The sequence below is a fragment of the Pocillopora verrucosa genome, chromosome 14 (genome assembly GCF_036669915.1).
Source record: "Pocillopora verrucosa isolate sample1 chromosome 14, ASM3666991v2, whole genome shotgun sequence".
Taxonomy (NCBI): Eukaryota; Metazoa; Cnidaria; class Anthozoa; order Scleractinia; family Pocilloporidae; genus Pocillopora; species Pocillopora verrucosa.
The window spans coordinates 17,073,150-17,091,237 of NC_089325.1; the positions used below are offsets into that span (position 1 = coordinate 17,073,150).

At 35.4% G+C, this 18,088-nt stretch overlaps 1 protein-coding gene across 1 annotated transcript; it reads left to right on the forward strand.

Annotated features, from left to right (window-relative positions):
* Positions 1–1,280: 1,280 nt before the first annotated feature.
* Positions 1,281–17,854, forward strand: LOC131772509 (guanine nucleotide-binding protein G(i) subunit alpha). The gene is made up of 9 exons (XM_059088428.2): positions 1,281–1,664; positions 7,338–7,380; positions 7,808–7,949; positions 9,030–9,187; positions 12,555–12,683; positions 14,587–14,716; positions 15,653–15,806; positions 16,090–16,302; positions 16,967–17,854. The coding sequence occupies exons 1-8, from the start codon at positions 1,547–1,549 to the stop codon at positions 16,278–16,280; spliced, it is 1,065 nt and encodes a 354-aa protein (XP_058944411.1). The 5' UTR covers positions 1,281–1,546; the 3' UTR covers positions 16,281–16,302; positions 16,967–17,854.
* Positions 17,855–18,088: the final 234 nt, after the last annotated feature.

Genomic DNA, 18,088 nt, shown 5'->3' on the forward strand with positions numbered 1-18,088 from the left:
GAAAAACCATTGTAACACTAATGACAAACGGGTTGGGGGAAGAATTTACCTATTAGATTAACATCACTTTAGATTTTCAAGTTTGATATCAAGCTTCGGGCTCCAGTACCTAGTTATATTAGCCATGAGCTATGAATAGTTTTCATAATATCAATACGTCGTAAAATTCTGACTGATTAAGTAAACAGATGCTTTTTTAGTGTTTATTCGACGACTTAATAACATGCTTTCGAAAGGATGTTGCTTTTAATACGTGACTGTTATAAATGAAACGTGCAAAATTCATGCGCAGTTCAGTCAATTGTTCAGTTCGAAACTATTAAAATGCTGCGCGTTCATTTGATGACGCACGAAAGCGAAAGAGTTAAAAAAATTGTCATACATCTGAAGTGAACTGTCATTCACTTTCCTTAATACGGTTCAAAAATTTTTTGAGCGTTTCAACGGTTGTTGCTGATGGTCTAAAAATTCGTTTGAGAGCTCGAGTCTCTTTCGATAATTCGATTGATTTTCTAGAAGTGGCGAGATTGTTGATGGACAGTTAAGAGTGAAATCGACACAAAATAACCTAAAAAATAAGTGATGGTGGCTCCCAATGTCTGACATCAGCTGGCGATTTTTTTTCGACCGGAGATCTCTAAACAAGCCATAAGGCACTTAACTGTTTAAAAATAGGCTTTCTTTAACACAAGCGTGTACACTTTGGCCGTCTGCGATTAAAAAAACCCTGCGCTCTCTACATATTCGTCGAACAATAGATCCGATAAACCTGAACATTTTTATTAAGGGATAACTCGTGAAGATTCCCGCTAATGCCCATTTCATACTTTCTTTAAAGAGAAAAAAAAATTTTGCTAGATAAGTGTACTTTTACCACAGAAAACATGATCGTGCTATTTTGTATAATTATTTTAATGTGTTTGATTCCAAGTTGATATTACTCACAAGCGCCTTATTGATGTCGGTTTCTGTTGACTTAGTGAATCAAATATTTCGATCACGTGACCTGTGAATTTTTTTTTTTTTTCCTTCTTTTTTTGTCGCTGTATTTAAATCCATTGCCGGTTGTCCTTAGAACAAAAAAGCGTGAAATGAATGTTAAAATTTATCTTTAAACAATGCAACTTGAGATAAAGCGTGAATCCTCGTTGCATGGATAGGGGAAAGTAATGGAAAAACTTGAGATGCGCTGATATGGGATCAGGCAGATTGCAGCCCTCGGCTTTAAATCCGGGACATTTCGTTCCCAGCGGTCGTGTCGCGCATGGTTTGTTCAGTGTGCGGGCGTGGTTCTGGTTGGTTGTTGCAATAAAGCGAAGTCGAACGCCATAACTAACTCGGAAAACCGGACAACGGCCTTCATGGCGAAGTCGTAAGATATTTTAACACATGCTTCTTGGGTGAGAATCCTTCCAAGCATTCAGACTTTACTGTAAGGCTTCTGTTTGTGGTTTTACGCATTTGCCGGACTTCGAGAGTTCCCACGAACGGCCGAGTCTCGTTGAGTGAAGCTTCAGCTTAAATTTTCGAACTCTTGAATATCAACATGGGTTGCACTTTGAGTGCCGAGGACAAGGCTGCTGTGGAGAGGAGTAAAATGATCGACAAAAATCTTCGGGCAGATGGAGAAAGGGCCGCCCGAGAGGTCAAGCTTCTTCTGTTAGGTTAGTAATGAATTGTTCCGTAGTCGATCGAAGCGCACGGCTGATGAATTATATTTGGCTCCAACATGTCGAATGCGTGCACTAGCCAATCTTTCCAACACGTTCGTAAAGTCGATGTATTTGTTATGTTGACTATCTGCCGTGTAGTTCGATCGTCTTATAAGTTTATCTTTTAAAAGTAAAAGCTTCGTGGAAATAAAATCGTTAGTGGTAGCAGTTTCAGTAGAAGGGCTTCGAATTCGAAGCTGGGAAATACTGAATGTGCCGTTAGTCAGCTGGTTTTTTTCTGCCTAGCAACATTTTATGATCGCATTTCAGGCTATGAATCATTACTTACTCAAATTTTTTAGCTTCACTGGTTTTTCTATCAAAGATGAATCGTAGTTTCGGCTTATCCGCCTTTGCAAATGTACTTAAAGAGTTATATTATTAATTTTCCATCCAGAGTGAGAAAAATAAATTTGCCGCCATTATGGAACGTTCTCTTGCTGCTCTATGAAGAGTTCCTTACATTTGTATGAAGCAAACGCTTCATCTCTTGCCTTTAAGTTGGGCTGAAACAACGCGGAGAAATCCTTTTTAATCTTTTTTCGCCCGTCACTTATTGATCGTTCGTTCGAACGCACTTAAGAAATCGCACCTTTATATTGCTGTCGCGAAATAATGAAAAGAAACTGAAATTTGCAAGAGCCCCTTTTCTCGTTTCCTATATTTGTGATCCTGTTTAGCTAAGCGTTTTTCTTGGATTCAATGCCGAATGTGACTTAAAGTTCAATTTATGTAATCGTGTGTACTTTACAGGACCAAGAATATTGGATCATGTGAATCTCAAATCGAATATATCGGCGGGTAGTTGGAACGTGTTCTTTTCCATCTCTGAGGAAAGCCAAAGGCAAAATATCGTCTCGTTTATTAAGCATAGCTGTCATTTGTTACGCAGTTAGCAACACTTTTCCACGTATCTATAATTTCTTGTCAGTGATATATTGCGTTTTTTGAAAAATAACACTGGTCTTTCCTTTGGGGTTTCTTCACCTTTAGCAATAAAAACGGTTTCAATCAAGTCATCTTAAAACTCGCTACCTAGGAAATTTCAAGATTTCGGTTTTTTTCCCTTTTCAATTCTAAAAGTTTTGAGATGGCTAAGAACTGTTGCTCTTGTTATTTTAACTTGGTCACCATGGATAGTTGAATGTTTTCATAAACAGGTGGTGACTGCTGTATGAAGCCCATTCATAAAGGCATCTACCCATCCTGATCTTGAAATTACCCTGGATCACTTTCTCCACTGTTTATTTCAGTAATCTTCCTTGTGAGAACTGGCTTTGACTTATAGAAATACTTTGTCTTTGATACAAATCAGTCAGACATTGATGTATTGGCAATAAATAAAACTAACATTGTAAATTTGTGATCCATTTGTTGTGGCATTGTTGTTTGCAAGTGTTATAATGTACCTGTGATGTTCCTTATTCAATTGATGTTTTGCTTCAACTCCAGTTACTTAAGTCAGCCGAAACCAAATAGACAAGCATGTAACGGCATGACCACAGCACCACACTCATGATATTTTAAATTTTTTTTCACAATATTTATTGGTTTTCAAATCTCAAGGCTTAAAAAAATTGCCAGTTTCTTAGAGCTGATAAAGTGATCTTTGCATTAACTATTTCTATGGTCAATATTACCAGTAAGAGGAAACAAAAAGTTGCTCTTTATTTATTGGAACAATATTGACACGCACAGTTTGGGTTTCTAGAAACATTTGTATAGTTTTGGTGAAATTTGCCAGTTAGTTCCCAATTATCAAAGATCACTGTCTTGTTATTATTATGATGAAAATTATTATTATCACCATCATTATTATTATTATCACTGGTACTTTCTCTGCTCAGAAGGACAAATATATTGCTCTCAAATTGGACAGTGGTATAATTGGGTCTAGCATTACAATTACCAGAGAGTTGCTTTTGCTGTTTGAACAGTCTCTGTATATAGCACTGTCATGAAACCATGTTCTGGCTGCTTCATTCTATGGTGTTTATAGGTTTCTGGTTTTAAAACCACTCTAAAGAAACACAGCATTCTCACTTTCTTCAAGCAGTCAATGATCTGTATAAACAGCAAAGTCTGAGTGCATTTTTTGAAAATCAAATGAGACCTCAATGTAGGAAATGTTTGTTTTTCTGTCTGAGATAGTTGACAGACGTGATATATGGTCTGTCTCATCCAGTTTGGCAGCATGTGTATCTACCTAAGAGAATGGTAACATTTTCACTACTATTAGTTTGTAAGCTTACATACTCCAACTCCTGAAAAGTCTTTTTTTTCTATGGGAACACAATGCAGTTACGATACATTCTACCACATGCTGTTGTATTTGTAAAGCTGGTTTGTTAAATGGAGAAAAGTTCCTCTGACTGGGCTCAATTTTGTGCTTTATTTCATTTGGGTACTTAACTGATTTTAGATTTAATTATGGGAAAGTCCAATTTTATTTGCATTTCTCCCAGAGGTGCTTTGAATAAATAAGGAAAAGTGAATATTTAAAATAAACAAAGAAATATTTTTTGTCTCAAGTTATTGGTTCCTTCCTTCATTAGTATGCAAATTAGATATACACAGTGTAGATTGTGCAGATCATGTTCTCTTTCTGGATCTTTGATTTGAAAAAGTTTTGAGATTGGAGCACAAGTCAAGTCTTTAGTTATGTGTGGACACCAAAGGAGCTCTTTTTTGTGGAACAATACTGTAGAGTTACCCTACTGTAGCTTTGATAGTCCAAAATCGCAGATCACACTTTGAATTATTCAATTATTAAAACCACTGTGCGTGGTGTGCTTGATTGGGAGTGTGCTGGACTGCCATGGGGAAGGGTGAGGTTTACCTAAATGGGATGAACACTCTAGGTATTAAAGCAACTTGAGAGAGGGGCTTCTCTTCCTCTGTAATCAGTAAATGATTGATTATTCTAGTCTTTCTGGATAAGGACTTAACCAACATCACATGCTGGTCTGCGGTATTCTCTACCCTGAATATTAGGTTGTGAATACTGTGCACAAGGAAAACTCAATGAGCATACATTGACAGTAGATTTCACAGATGCAATTGGTGTGTGGAGTTATTGGTGGGAAATATTTCATGCAAAAAAGTGATTTCTTGTCTTTTACCTTACCTGGATATCCTAAGCACAGATGCATGCACCTCTAGCAAGGATGCTGCTCGTGTAAATAGGCTGCAGTTGTAAGAGAAGAGCTTGGTCAAACACAATCCAGGTCAGAAATTGCAACCAGCTGGTTGTTAAGGAAAAATTTAAGACCAGGTACCAGGAGGCAGTGAACCTGACACCTTGTTAATTTTTTAGGCCTGCACTCAAGAAATATACTCTAAGCTGTGCATTAAAAATTGAATGCAAATTGAAGTGCAAGGCTTCCCAGTGGTTTCTTGTTTTTTGGTATAGCTGAAATTTGTAAACTCTTTTGATGTTTATTTAGGTTGAAAGTGAAGGTAAGATCAACATAATTTGACCTCTAGAACAATTGTATGCTTGCACAGGCATTGAAGTTGGTCTGATTGTCCTTCTATAGTGGCCTTGTTTTCAAAGAGTTCATAGGACAGTCATTTCATGGACTCAGAGCACATCTTTTTTCACTGGAGCTTTGTTGGGCACAGGTTTGCCACATGGTCTCCAAATCTTCAAAAAGCATTTTCAGAATGAGTAAAGAGATTATGCAGAATGGATAGAACATGGCCTTCCAAACTGTAAGCAGGTGATTGTTGTACAGTCACAAAGGTTGATCTTTAGCACTAGTCAGTGCCACTATGAGCAAATGTGCCCTCATTCTTTTCATTGTATCTGTGAGCACTCTACTGATAATTGTTTATGAGTCTTAATTTATCACAAGCAAAGAAACATCTCTTAAAATCTTACATTCAGTGTTCTTCAAAGGTGCCAGAAGTTGGTATAGTAAAAGTTTTCATCCAGTGACTGAAAAAGGTGCTTAGGTGCCAACTGGTGCCCTCATGTAAAGGTGATATCAAAACCGGAGAAAGTAAATCTATATGTCTTGTATAATTACATTAATGCCTTTTTTTTAGTTCATTATTGTCATGTAATAAATCATTTTTATCCTTTTGTTAGTTGCACTCCTGACTCGTGCAACTTTTGATGTCACCTTGCACTGATCCATGCGTGACTGTACATTGGTTCATCCTGTTTGGTCTCTTAATTTAAGCTGTTTTTCTTCTGAAACTCTGCAGTTGTCTTGTGATAGCAATGTGATTGGGTTATTTTTTTTTAAGAATTTTTTTTCTATCTAAGAGACAGTCAGTACCAATAGACCACCATCCCATATTCAAGCTACAGTAGGTTTCTTTGATTTCACAATACTTTAAAACTTCATTTTTAAATTTTTTTTTCTAGAATTATTGATTTACACTTAAGATGTGTGCATTTGCTTTATTGTCTATTGACGGCTTATTGTGTCACTTGTCAGTCTCAATGTGAAAGTCCTGTTTCTTAAAGGATGTTATGTTGTGGTAATGGTCATTGCCTGCTGAATATAGTTTAAAACTCTTGTTTGGTTGTGGAGTATACCTTGATACAAAGGAAGATAATCATTTGAGAAGTGATGTATAGATTGTGAATTCACCGAGGAACCATTCCATATTTAACTTAATTACAAGCTCCTCTTGAGAAAGAATTTCAGTCTTGCATGTAACAGTCACTGTGTTAATTTATTGATTAATTAAAAAAGAGACACTTAGAAAAAATTTATGTACTTAAATAAACCGAATTTCAGTTCAGTCTGTCTCTGAAACCCCATGGGAGGAGTTCTTTTAAATAACTTTTAATTTCACGCCTGCTTGCTAGCCAAAAATGGCGTCCTATTTATGTTGAGTTATGATTGTCTAGTGCATCAGAAAAGAGTCTCCATTATGTTATTATATTTTTTGTAAGTTCTTTTGCTTCATAAGGGGATGATTGTTTAGTCCATTTATTTTGTGGTGTATTTCTCCACCCATATCTTTCAATCAGAAGCTTTTTGCAGTTGCATGAAACATAATCTGCCTTCCGGCTCAAATCCATCATGTAAGGAAATCCCACAGTCTAATTGGCTACATATCATATCTGTTATCTAACAGTAGTAATTGTGTTTTTCATTATGTGGACATCAGTAAGGATTATTCAATGAGTACAAGAGACGCTGGCTGAAGAGTTATGGTGTCTTAAAGAATTTTTGTGAAATATTTATAGCATAGGAAGCCAGAAAGAGATAAAGTGACATAATTATCAAACAACAAATGGCTGCTTATATTAATTTACAGCTTAATCTAGTCTTTTCTTGCAATCTTTTCTTTTCAATGGGGTTAGTGGTTGGTTATAAGCTGTGTTTATGGTGAAACCATCAGTTTTTTATCATGTAGGGGGGGACTTTGATGGGAAAAGAATGAAACTTACCCAAATTGTCCTGTAGAATTGGTCTCTAAACTGCAAAATTTATTCCTCAGTTACAAAAACTATTCTTAATCAACATGTCATTGAATTGTTTTAAAAGCAGAAGTAGCTACTGATGTAACTGTTAATTAAAACCACAAGACAGTCCCTGTAGGGAAAAATGTGAGATAACAATATGAAATACTTTATTGAAAAGGTTGATTTTTATTTTCCAGGTGCTGGTGAATCTGGAAAAAGTACCATAGTGAAACAGATGAAGTGAGTAAAATTTGAAAGACGGTTTTATTCTGTGAATGATACAACCATACTCAGAGAAAAAGAACTCCCAATGTATCTATTAGAAGTCAAACTCTACAATCCTCTGATCATACATGTAGTACCTCAGATGTTTTAACACTGAGGTATGGAAGACTTTTAGTAGGCAAGTCAATATGTGATGCTTCTGTTCAATAATGTCATGAAAGATGGAAAATTTTATGTTTGGTAATTTAAGATTATGCAAATATGAGAAAAAAATATGGTAAAAACCATACTTAAGGTAAAGTTTGACTTGCATATATTTAAAACATTCACGGAAAGAGGTGTGTTTTACAATGAAGCTGCAGTTAACCAAGCATAAGTTACTTAATTTGAGTAACTGATTGACAGTTGATAAATAATTAAAACTACTTTTTACATCTAATAGGATTATTCATGAACATGGCTATACTCAAGAAGAATGTGCACAATACAGACAAGTAGTGTATAGCAACACAATACAGTCCATGATTGCTATTATCAGAGCATTAGGGACACTAAAAATTGAATTTGGTCACGGCGACAGAGCAGTAAGTTTATAGTCACTTGTATCACTTTACACCCTAACATTAGCACAGGGCGTGAAATTAATTTTTTTCCTCTGATAGCCACTTGGCTCCTAAATTCTTCAAAGTGGTAGCTAATTCAAAACAAGTTGGTTGCCATTTTCAAAAACAGACTAAACCTTTTTGTACGCTGTCAGCATTCTAGATAGACCCTCCAAAATTAGGTTGGGGAAAAGATCTTTAACGTACTACTAAGTGAACATTAGGATGGATGATATACAACGCTCAAGCTCACCTAAATCCAAGATGGGGTCTAGTTATTGATCGAGTTTCAAGTGCGGCGTTTTGGAAACAAACTTAACGGGGATTATCTTTGCAAATCTTTTTAATTCACTATATCTCTTGGTAGGATTCTGATGAAACATTCTAGTCGCCAATTTGGCGACTAATTTTCAGAATTTGGTAAAAAATTTAGTCGCATTGGCGCCTGTATTAGGCACAATTTCACGCCCTGCAGCATTTATTGTCTCGATACTGTTATCTTTACATTTCCTCTGGTGCCGACAAGGAGAATTTGTTTGACAATCAGGAGCTTCCTAAATTACTGATTATTTCCTATATTGTTGTGACTGTTACATTTAACTCAAGGGTGATACTGTAAAGATAAATGAGAAGCCAGTCACTTTTAAGGGTTCAAAATCATAAGTGATGTATCAATGAATTGAAATGTTGTGGACACGTAAATGTGTCCTCCAAAAGATGAACCCATCCACTTCCAGGAGAGGTTAAAGAAAGGAAGTGAAAGCACTGCAAAGGGGAACTGTGTTGTCAAAGGACACAACACAATGACCTGGCCAGATTTCAAACCCACACCTCTTAACCTGGAGTCCAGCATGTTAACTGTTAGGCAAATGCGTTTTCCTCTACTGAGTTTACAATAACACCTCAGATTTGTGAGAGCCTTAACATGTACAGTACTGCTCACATATATGTTAAATATGCAGACAAATTTCATACGCTTAGACATGAGGTAGTCAGATCCGTATAAATGATTTTTTTTGTATTTATGTGCTTGACTTAAACTTCTTCCTCTGCTTATTGCAGGATGATGCCAGAGAGCTTTTTGCATTAGCGGGAAGCATGGAGGATGTGAAGTTCACACCAGAACTTGTATCAATCATGAAGAGATTATGGAATGATAATGGAGTTCAAAACTGTTTTGCAAGATCAAGAGAATATCAGCTAAATGACTCAGCAGCATAGTATGTACAATACAATCTTTTTGTTATTACTGTAGACATTGGCTATAAGCTGCACCTTTTCCCAAAAGAGGGGTGTGTTATCTGAAAGAATATCTGGAAAAGTGCCCAAATTTGTATTAATGATTACTATTCATCAAATATGCCTGAGTCTGTATCAAATGCTTAGCTATTATCTTCGAATGACCTGGTAAACAAACTTAAGACTTCTTGTTTTTTATAAAATTCTTTACGTACAGCTAAAATTGTAGGTAAGGATTCAAAGTATTCTAGTGAGTGAGTTTACTTGGATTTGCATTTGATGATGTTACCAATTTAAAGCAACTTTCTCAATACCCCACTTGTGATCTCTTTCAATTGCGGCTTATCTGCGACTGCAGCTTATCCGATAGTGTTTATGGCAATAAGTAAAGGTTATTAGAAACAGATCATTTTGAAAAACTTTTATACAATGAGATTGCTCTTTGTTGAAACTTATGTTAGACAATTAACTTACATCCACTTTAAACTTTGTTCGGTAATTGAAAAGCTGTTTCAAACCTATTTGTAGTCATTCATTTTCTTAGATTTTTTTTGGATTGTTTGCGCCATTATACTCTTTCCTTGTTGCTTTAAGGTTACTTTCTACCTTCACAGGAGTCTTTTGGGGAAAAATTTGTATGCATGCCAGTTTCACTAAAATTATAACTATACATCAGAAGAAAGCTTAATAACTGCAGTTTACAATATAAACGTAATTTAAGCGAATTTTCTCTTAAGGAAGTGTCAGGAGCCGGTAATGCGTGAAACAACCAAAGGTTCTTATGTTGAATTCATTGGGTATCAGATGTTGCAGCATGAGCAAAATGGCTGCACAGTCTTGTTTACAAGGCTTCAATCAACAAATATTTTTTTCAGTATTCTGATTGGTGGTTGAGATATTGGCCTAGCTAAAAATATAATAAATCTAATATATTTAGATATTGGAGTAGCTAAAAATATGTAAGGCGTGCTGTGTAAATGGATGCTACAGGACAAGTACTTCAAATATCAAAATTTCCCAACATACTTTCTTTCATCACTATTCCTGGAATGTTTTGGTGAAATTTGACAAAAATTGTTCAAATCTCTATACCCTAAAAATTTGCCTAAAGAGGTTGTATTCCTCCTAAAATCAAATGGGAGATTTTAGCTCAAAAAGGTTTGCAAGCAACTCCTGCTACGCAAGGAGATTATCTCACCTCCTGAAACTGCAAACCAGTGGGAACACAGTACCTCCTGGCATCATTGACAATGTATTAAGATTTCCTGGGAAAAGTAAGCGATTGCAGACACATGTTTTTAATCTTGATCACTCGGTGGAGCATTGAGGAGGATGACACAATAATAAGCAAAAGTGCCAAAGGCAAAAGAAAAACCTGTTGCATCGATGGAAAAACTGGAAAATGTGCTGAGGAGCAAGACAGTTGACAGCTTTCAAAATTATGATTCGAGTCAATTGTTGATGTTTTTGTTTTAAGGCTGGTACTTGTGTAAAGAAAAGGAAACCTCATTTTTAGCATTATGTATGGCAAATTTCAGTTTAACAGCAACTTTGTTCAAAATCAATCTGGACACCAGCATGGAGCTCTCCCAGTACCAGTTGCTTTCACAAAGGAATTTTTTTCATTTCTTGACAGAATTGTACTCTTTCTTTCCTCTCTAGACATGGTTTTTTTTTCTTTTTTACCATGGACTTCCTTCCTCTTGATTTTTCCATGTGCAAATATTTTTTTGTAAGCAAAGAGCTTCCACATGTACATTTTGTCAAGTTCCAGATGTAAACAAAATATTGAAATAAGGTGAAAATGAGCCTCAATATAGGCAGCTGCTGAGATTATGACACCTTCCTGAGTTATTAACTTATATTTGAAAATACATTTTAACTTGTGAATTGCACGCATGCGCAAGAGCAAGTTGTAGATACGATGTGGGGAATAGCACTCGCTCGCTCGCTTGATTGGTCGATTCCTGTAAACTTTTTTTCGATTTTAGGCTTTTGAGTGCATTTGATAGTGTTTGGCAAGCAATAAACAAACGAAATGGCGACCTTTGTTGCTAAGAATAGTGGTGGGGTGAAAAAGAAGCCAATGATAATCTTAAAAGAGTTTTTTTTTTTCGTTTTAGTTTCAACAAGCGGCGCCAGTGACTGGCAGGCATGCAAGGATTTACACTGAAATAACAGAACAACCTTCGTTTTTCATATAATTGTAATTTACAATCCTTGAACTTGAAAATAATTCGAAGATTCATTGAAAATATCACTTACTGCGAAGCGCTCAGAGTTTACAGATGTTCAAAAGCTTTTTCTGTTATGGCATGAGATTGACAGCAAAATCAATCATTACGTTTCGTATCATGTGTTTTTCCTGTGTGATGCAACAGAAGATGCAGGCGACTGACAAAATTACAAGTTAACACAAAAAATCAAATAACACCTAAACAAACAATTTTAGCTACCGATTTTCAGTGAATTTTGAAAGAACAATTTTCTTATAAGTTTCAAGACAATTTGAAGATTCAAAATACATATTACATACTAAAATGCGAAAGTTATACACCACAAAATTGATAAATAGGCCTGAAATGAAATTCTATCTTGTTATTGATTATACATTGCCTAGCACGTGACTTAAATCTACCCAGGCGGAGATCCAAAATGATGGTGGCAGTCTTGGCTTAGTTATATCACTCAAAACTCGTTCCCATTTGTCTCATTTGATAAAGAGGGAATCGTTAATGTTTTCATTGCGACAGTATTGCCTTGATTTTCTAATATTTACAATGACAGACAGTAAATTTCACTTTTCACCCACATTTACTTCCAACCTTTTCTTTTGAACCAGAAACAAAAATGATATACGTTTAAAACACAACATCATCCACCCACCCAATTGTAATGCCTTCTTATCCCAACGTTACTTTGTTTTTTTGCTACATTAGCAAACACTGAACTACTGCTCGTACTCTAGATATGACAATCAACCACAAAATTCCCAAAACCAGATAACATTAAACATAATCCAAAAAATCATGTGTCAATTCACAAGTTTGCTCACAGAGCACTTTGATTCTAACTAACCCAGATGCTTTTAAAGACTTCAGAAAATTTTTTTAAGGAAACATCAGGTTGAATGTTTGAATTCAGTGTAGTCAAATAAAAGAAAGATCTATATTTTCAGCCTCTGAAGGTGGGAAGTAACCTCTACTTGTGGAAGTATTAATTTATTTATTTATTTATTTATTGTGCTCAGTATTTTCTTTCTTGATAAATTTTAGCTTTTGTTTCGACTGATATTGAACAGTGTATACCCAGGTTTTTCATTTTTTTTCATATTTTTCTTATTTCTAGTTACCTGAATGCACTTGACAGACTAGGGTCACCAGATTATGTCCCCACAGAGCAGGATGTCTTAAGAACAAGAGTGAAAACCACTGGTATAGTGGAGACTCATTTTACATTCAAAGATCTCCACTTCAAGTAAGTAAACATATTCAAATAAATCATGTCTTTAAGGATATGGTGGACCTTTGCTGGTGTCTCTCACCTAAAGAAGCATGACTACCATTAGCTATAGGTCAATGGAGAGGTTATGAAATGCGCCATCTGGAAAAAACTTTTTCTGTGTTAGCTTAGTCCAATTGTAAACTGACTGAGAAGTAACAATGCAAAACTGGCAATATCTTGTGCTAATTAATCTGGCACCAAACTTGACTACACAAATTAAACTTCTGCACAGTTTCGATGCTGAGGGGTTGGTCTTTAAAACTGCGTGGGGCTTTCCCATATTCTCAATGGTGCGCTTGCAATTTTTCTATCAAGGTTGCTTATCAAAATTTTACTAATACACATTGGGTCAAAGGTCATTGCAATTGGTATCTTGGGAGTCTTCCAACTAAATTTCAAGCCAGTTCATTAAATTTTCAGACCCCATTAATTTTTTCAAAGAAGACATATTTTTTTTGCTTTCAATGTTTTGCCAACATTTCACTTCTGTGGGTGACCACACATCAAATTATGTCAACACTCTGAAAAATGGAAATGCCTGGTGTCCTGCAGAGTCTGTCCTGTGACAGACCTTAGTTCAATTCACTAGCTGGCAGTTTTGATTTCCAGGTCTTTTTTTGTCTGTTTTAACCTAAAAGCAGCTTAAGTATGCCAAGAAACATTGTGAGGATTGCCTAAACCACAAGCCCCTACCCACATTGTTGAGATTTTTTTGCTATTTCATTTCCAAATTCTTCAATTTCTTGCACTTGCATATAGGCTTCCTTTTTTACTTTCGCCAAGGACTCTTCCCCGTGTTTTCTTTCTCCATTGGCAGTGTAGTTTAATACAGAGAGAAATAGCAGAGATCGATATTTGCAACTGAAATCTGGAGATGTGTACATGATTGAAATTCAAGAACCAGGGTGTTTTTCCATAACAAAACACTCCAGGAGTCATTTATGGTGACATTTTATAATTGGCTATTCACACTTTGGCAGGCTACAGAATTCAGCTTTTGTAAATAACTTGCACATGTCTTAATATTTTTAGTAAACTTTCTCTCAGAGTATAGTTAAAATCAATATGGTAATGTTAAGTTTGATGTGAAAAAAAAATTGACACTTGAAGGTCTATCATACTCATAACCTCGAAGTTTTAACAGTAGCTCTACATATTATAGACAATTTTTATTCCTTTTTAAATTTTTATTACTGTCGCTTTATTTTGGGAGAGAAAGATTAAGAAAGTTTACAAATAGCAAGGAATCACATTTTAATGTTTTCTAGACAAAACTTCAGGGAGTTGATCTTAGCATTTGTAGTGGAGTTGACTGATGAGGAGTAATGATGGATTTTTGGAGGATTTTTTTGTTGGTTTTTCTAAGTCTGTTAAGTCATGCTGACAACGCTTAACATCCAGTAGTGTTCTAAACAAGTTAAACTAAGAGACCACTGGAAAAATCCCTTCATCTATCAGTGTGAACACAGAACAAGACATTGTGCAAGCTGCATTTTTTTTTTTTTATTTGTTGCAAATTATAGATTTTTGTATTCTCCAAGTAATGGGTTTATCTGAAGTTCTCTTGGTAGTTACCCTTTAACTCCTATGATTGACTAAGACAGAATTTCTCCCTACAATAACAATACAATATCAAGCAGACAAATGATGAGAATGAAGAGAAAGTAATTATGAGATTATCAGTTGATCCAATGCCAAATTCTCCAAACTAACCTCATGAGAATCATATGAGATCTTGAGTGTGATAGGGTTCTTTAATAGTTAACCTAATGTATGGTCAGTGAAAATCTTGTTTAGAAGTCTGCATAATTTCTTAAATTCTTGTTTTGACTGATTCACTGATTTAAATTTCTCATTTTTTTGTGTTAAATTTTAGAATGTTTGATGTTGGAGGACAGAGATCTGAGAGGAAGAAGTGGATTCACTGCTTTGAAGGAGTCACTGCTATAATCTTCTGTGTGGCACTGAGTGCTTATGATTTGGTCCTGGCAGAAGATGAGGAAATGGTGAGAAGATTTGTTTTGTTTGTTATTCCACTCAAACTTTAAATTGTGATAAACATATTAAATTCTTCTTAAAAATTCCTTACATTAGCTGGAAAAGAGGCAGTAAAGTTATGGAAATGCTTCTGGTAGAGTTTTTATCTTGATTTTAGTTCCATTCTCTCACCCAAGAGTTAAAAAAATGCTAAGCAGCTTGAGTTGATGAGTAAACTTCATATCCCATGAGTTAGGGCCAAGATACATGTACATATAGGTGTCTACCTCTAGCTAATAAGGATTTTTAGTGAACCACAACAAGATTGGCAACAAGGACATGATAGAACAAGATCTAACAAGCAGAACAATAGCTCAGCATCTGTGTTTTAAACTTTGTACAATTCTTAGTTGTTCTCTGTGCAATGTTAATGAAAAACTAAACGTTGTGTGTGGTCTGAGAAAAGAAGTTAATTAACATTCAATATGGAATTCAACTCTGTTGATAAATGTTATGCAGAAGTTGAGTTATGTTGCTGTAAGGGATGGTAAACACATCCAGCCATTTGCAAAATTTTAGCTTTTAATATAGATTCCTTTGGTAATTGATGCCTTTTTTTTAATTTTGTGGCATTGCCATCCTGACTGCTTAAGGTCCCTAATCTTGAAGATGTTACTAAGAAATGTGGCTATTTCTAGCCCATCTTTGGTTTATATGAAGTTTCTGATGTGTAGAGTTAAATGAACAGGCAGGTTTTTGTTATGGTAAAATTGCAACAAGGTCATGGTATCTAATTACCAGCCAGCTGAGTTAATGGCTTAGGTGAATGTAACTCTGTAGAGGTTAACCACTGAATGTGCAATATGCAAGTTTCTAAGCACATGTTTATCAAAGGATCAACAGATGTAGTTGTTGCTTCAATTATTTTGGCTTAATTTGTGAAACTACTGGTCTCTGTTTTGCAGAACCGTATGATGGAAAGCATGAAGCTGTTTGATTCCATCTGCAACAATAAATGGTTCACAGACACATCCATTATTCTCTTCCTCAACAAGAAAGATTTGTTTGCAGAGAAAATCACCAAGTCTCCTCTGACAATCTGCTTTCCTGAATACACTGGTAAAGATTTGTTCTTGTCATTGTGTCTGGCAGTACAACTTTCAGTAATTTGATTAGATACACAGTACTTGCCTTTACTTTCTTTGTCTACAAGATTTATAAACAAACCATTGCATTTATAAATGCAATGGTTTGTTAACTCTACTTAATTGTTAGTTCAATATGGAAAAGCATAGAGAGTTGTGTGGTGATAAGGAAACGAGTTCATGCATATTCTGGTCAAGATAATTCACGGAATTCTGCTTGGTGCTAAGTCACTGAATTGTATCTTCAACATTTTTAGGCTCAAACACGTATGAGGAAGCTGCTGCATACATTCAGCTTCAGTTTGAAAATCTGAACAAAAGAAAAGACACCAAGGAGATCTACACACATTTCACATGTGCCACTGACACAAACAACATCCAGTTTGTGTTTGATGCTGTCACTGACGTCATTATCAAGAACAACCTCAAAGACTGTGGACTGTTCTAAGCTATCAATTACTATTTGAGCAGTAAGTTGCTTTTCTTATGCTATATATTTCCTATATCTGCTCACAGAGTTCTCACACCATGTGGCTTTGGTTAAGAATACGGCAGAGCAAACATGACACGAATATGTTTAACTTGCCATTTCAGCCACCTCACAATGTTTTCATCTTGTACATTAAAATTGGAAACTTATCTGTGTTCATGAAGTTGCTATCTTTTGAGCTGCCCATTGCTTTTTCTTTTGAGGGGGGAAAAAATGTGTTCAGTGTCATTTTATGGACCAATACTCCTCTTTTTAAACAACATAAAGAAACAAAATCATGAAAATGTGTATTCTGTCCAACATTTGCAAGTGAACATATGAGGGTCTGTATTTCTGTTAGTACAGTGTTTGTTTGATTAATCTCTGTCACAGGAGTGTGTGCACAGAGAAGAGTGAGTTATCCCTTTCATTCTCTAGATCTCATTAGTAATTCTCCTTACTTTCTGTTATACAATTCTTATCATGTTGGTTCTGAGAATTTGGTAATGGGACGACTGGTAATCCTCTTGTTGATTTTTTTATTTATTCTCGTCATTTGTCTGCTTGATATCGTATTTATATTTTAGGCAGAAAATTCTGTCTTAGTCACTTACGAGAGTTGAAAGGTTAGTTTCATGGGTCGTATGGATTTCTTGTTCTTTTAGGTCTGAGGGATGGTGTATTTGTACAAAAGATGTCCTGAAGATTAGTTTTGTGTACAGACCAAGGCAGATGTTTTTATATAATGTCAAGTAATTTATCTCTGCTCTCCCCATTATGTGACCTCAAACAGTTAAAAAAACCTAATGAGTATTAATTATCGTACACGCCCAACATGGCCGTTGACAGAATTTCACGAGATCATAAAAGAATTTAAAAGTCACTCAAAACTATTTCAGTGTTGTAAAAAGAAACAGCTATGAATCTAATTTAATTTAACAGAGGCACTTTGAGGGAAAAAGTTGAATTACTGGACACTTTGTTTTGTATGTTAGTTAAGCTTGTAATTAGTAATGCATTATTATGTCAGCAGAGTGACTTGATTAACATAAAAAAGAAAAAAAAGAAGAAATATGTCTATGATGTATTACTTAATGCTTTTATGGAGGAGGCTGAAAGAACGAACAATATTTAAAAAAAACTTAAACTTCTGCCAAGGGTTTGATAAAAAAGAGTCAGTTACAGCAATAAAACGTGCATCACATCAGATAATTTTGTTCTTTTGAGAGAAATTATCGAACAGTTATGACTTCAAGGAGGCTGAGTTATTTCCAACAGTTTGCTTACTGTGGTGTGAAACAGTGAAATAGTAACTGAACTGAACTGAACTGAACTGAAAAACGCCAAGATCAGTGGAAGGGTGAAGGACTTATCAAAAGATATGATTTAAAATTTCACGGTCATGCCTTGATGTGTGTCACTAAGTTAATTATTAAATGATATTATTGTTATTTACCAGTTGCTGTGATAATTCAAGAGGATCTTATCTGTATATTAGGGATCTTGAATGATTCGATGAGAGACTATTATTAAAAGGATGATTTTAAAGACTGCTTTGTTGTTCTTGTTGTTGTTTATTGGAATCAAGCGTCTCTGGTCCTGTCACGCAAAACGCTCTGCACAGGATGTTGCGTGACGTGGTCGGGCTGAAAACTAATTTTTGGCAAATCAGGTCAGATCACACGATTTAGGAAGTCAAATATTTTTCATTACACTCTCAGGAAATTTGGTATGATAATTCAGAGGAAGCACGCATTCACTCAACACCGCGAGTCGAAATTTGACTT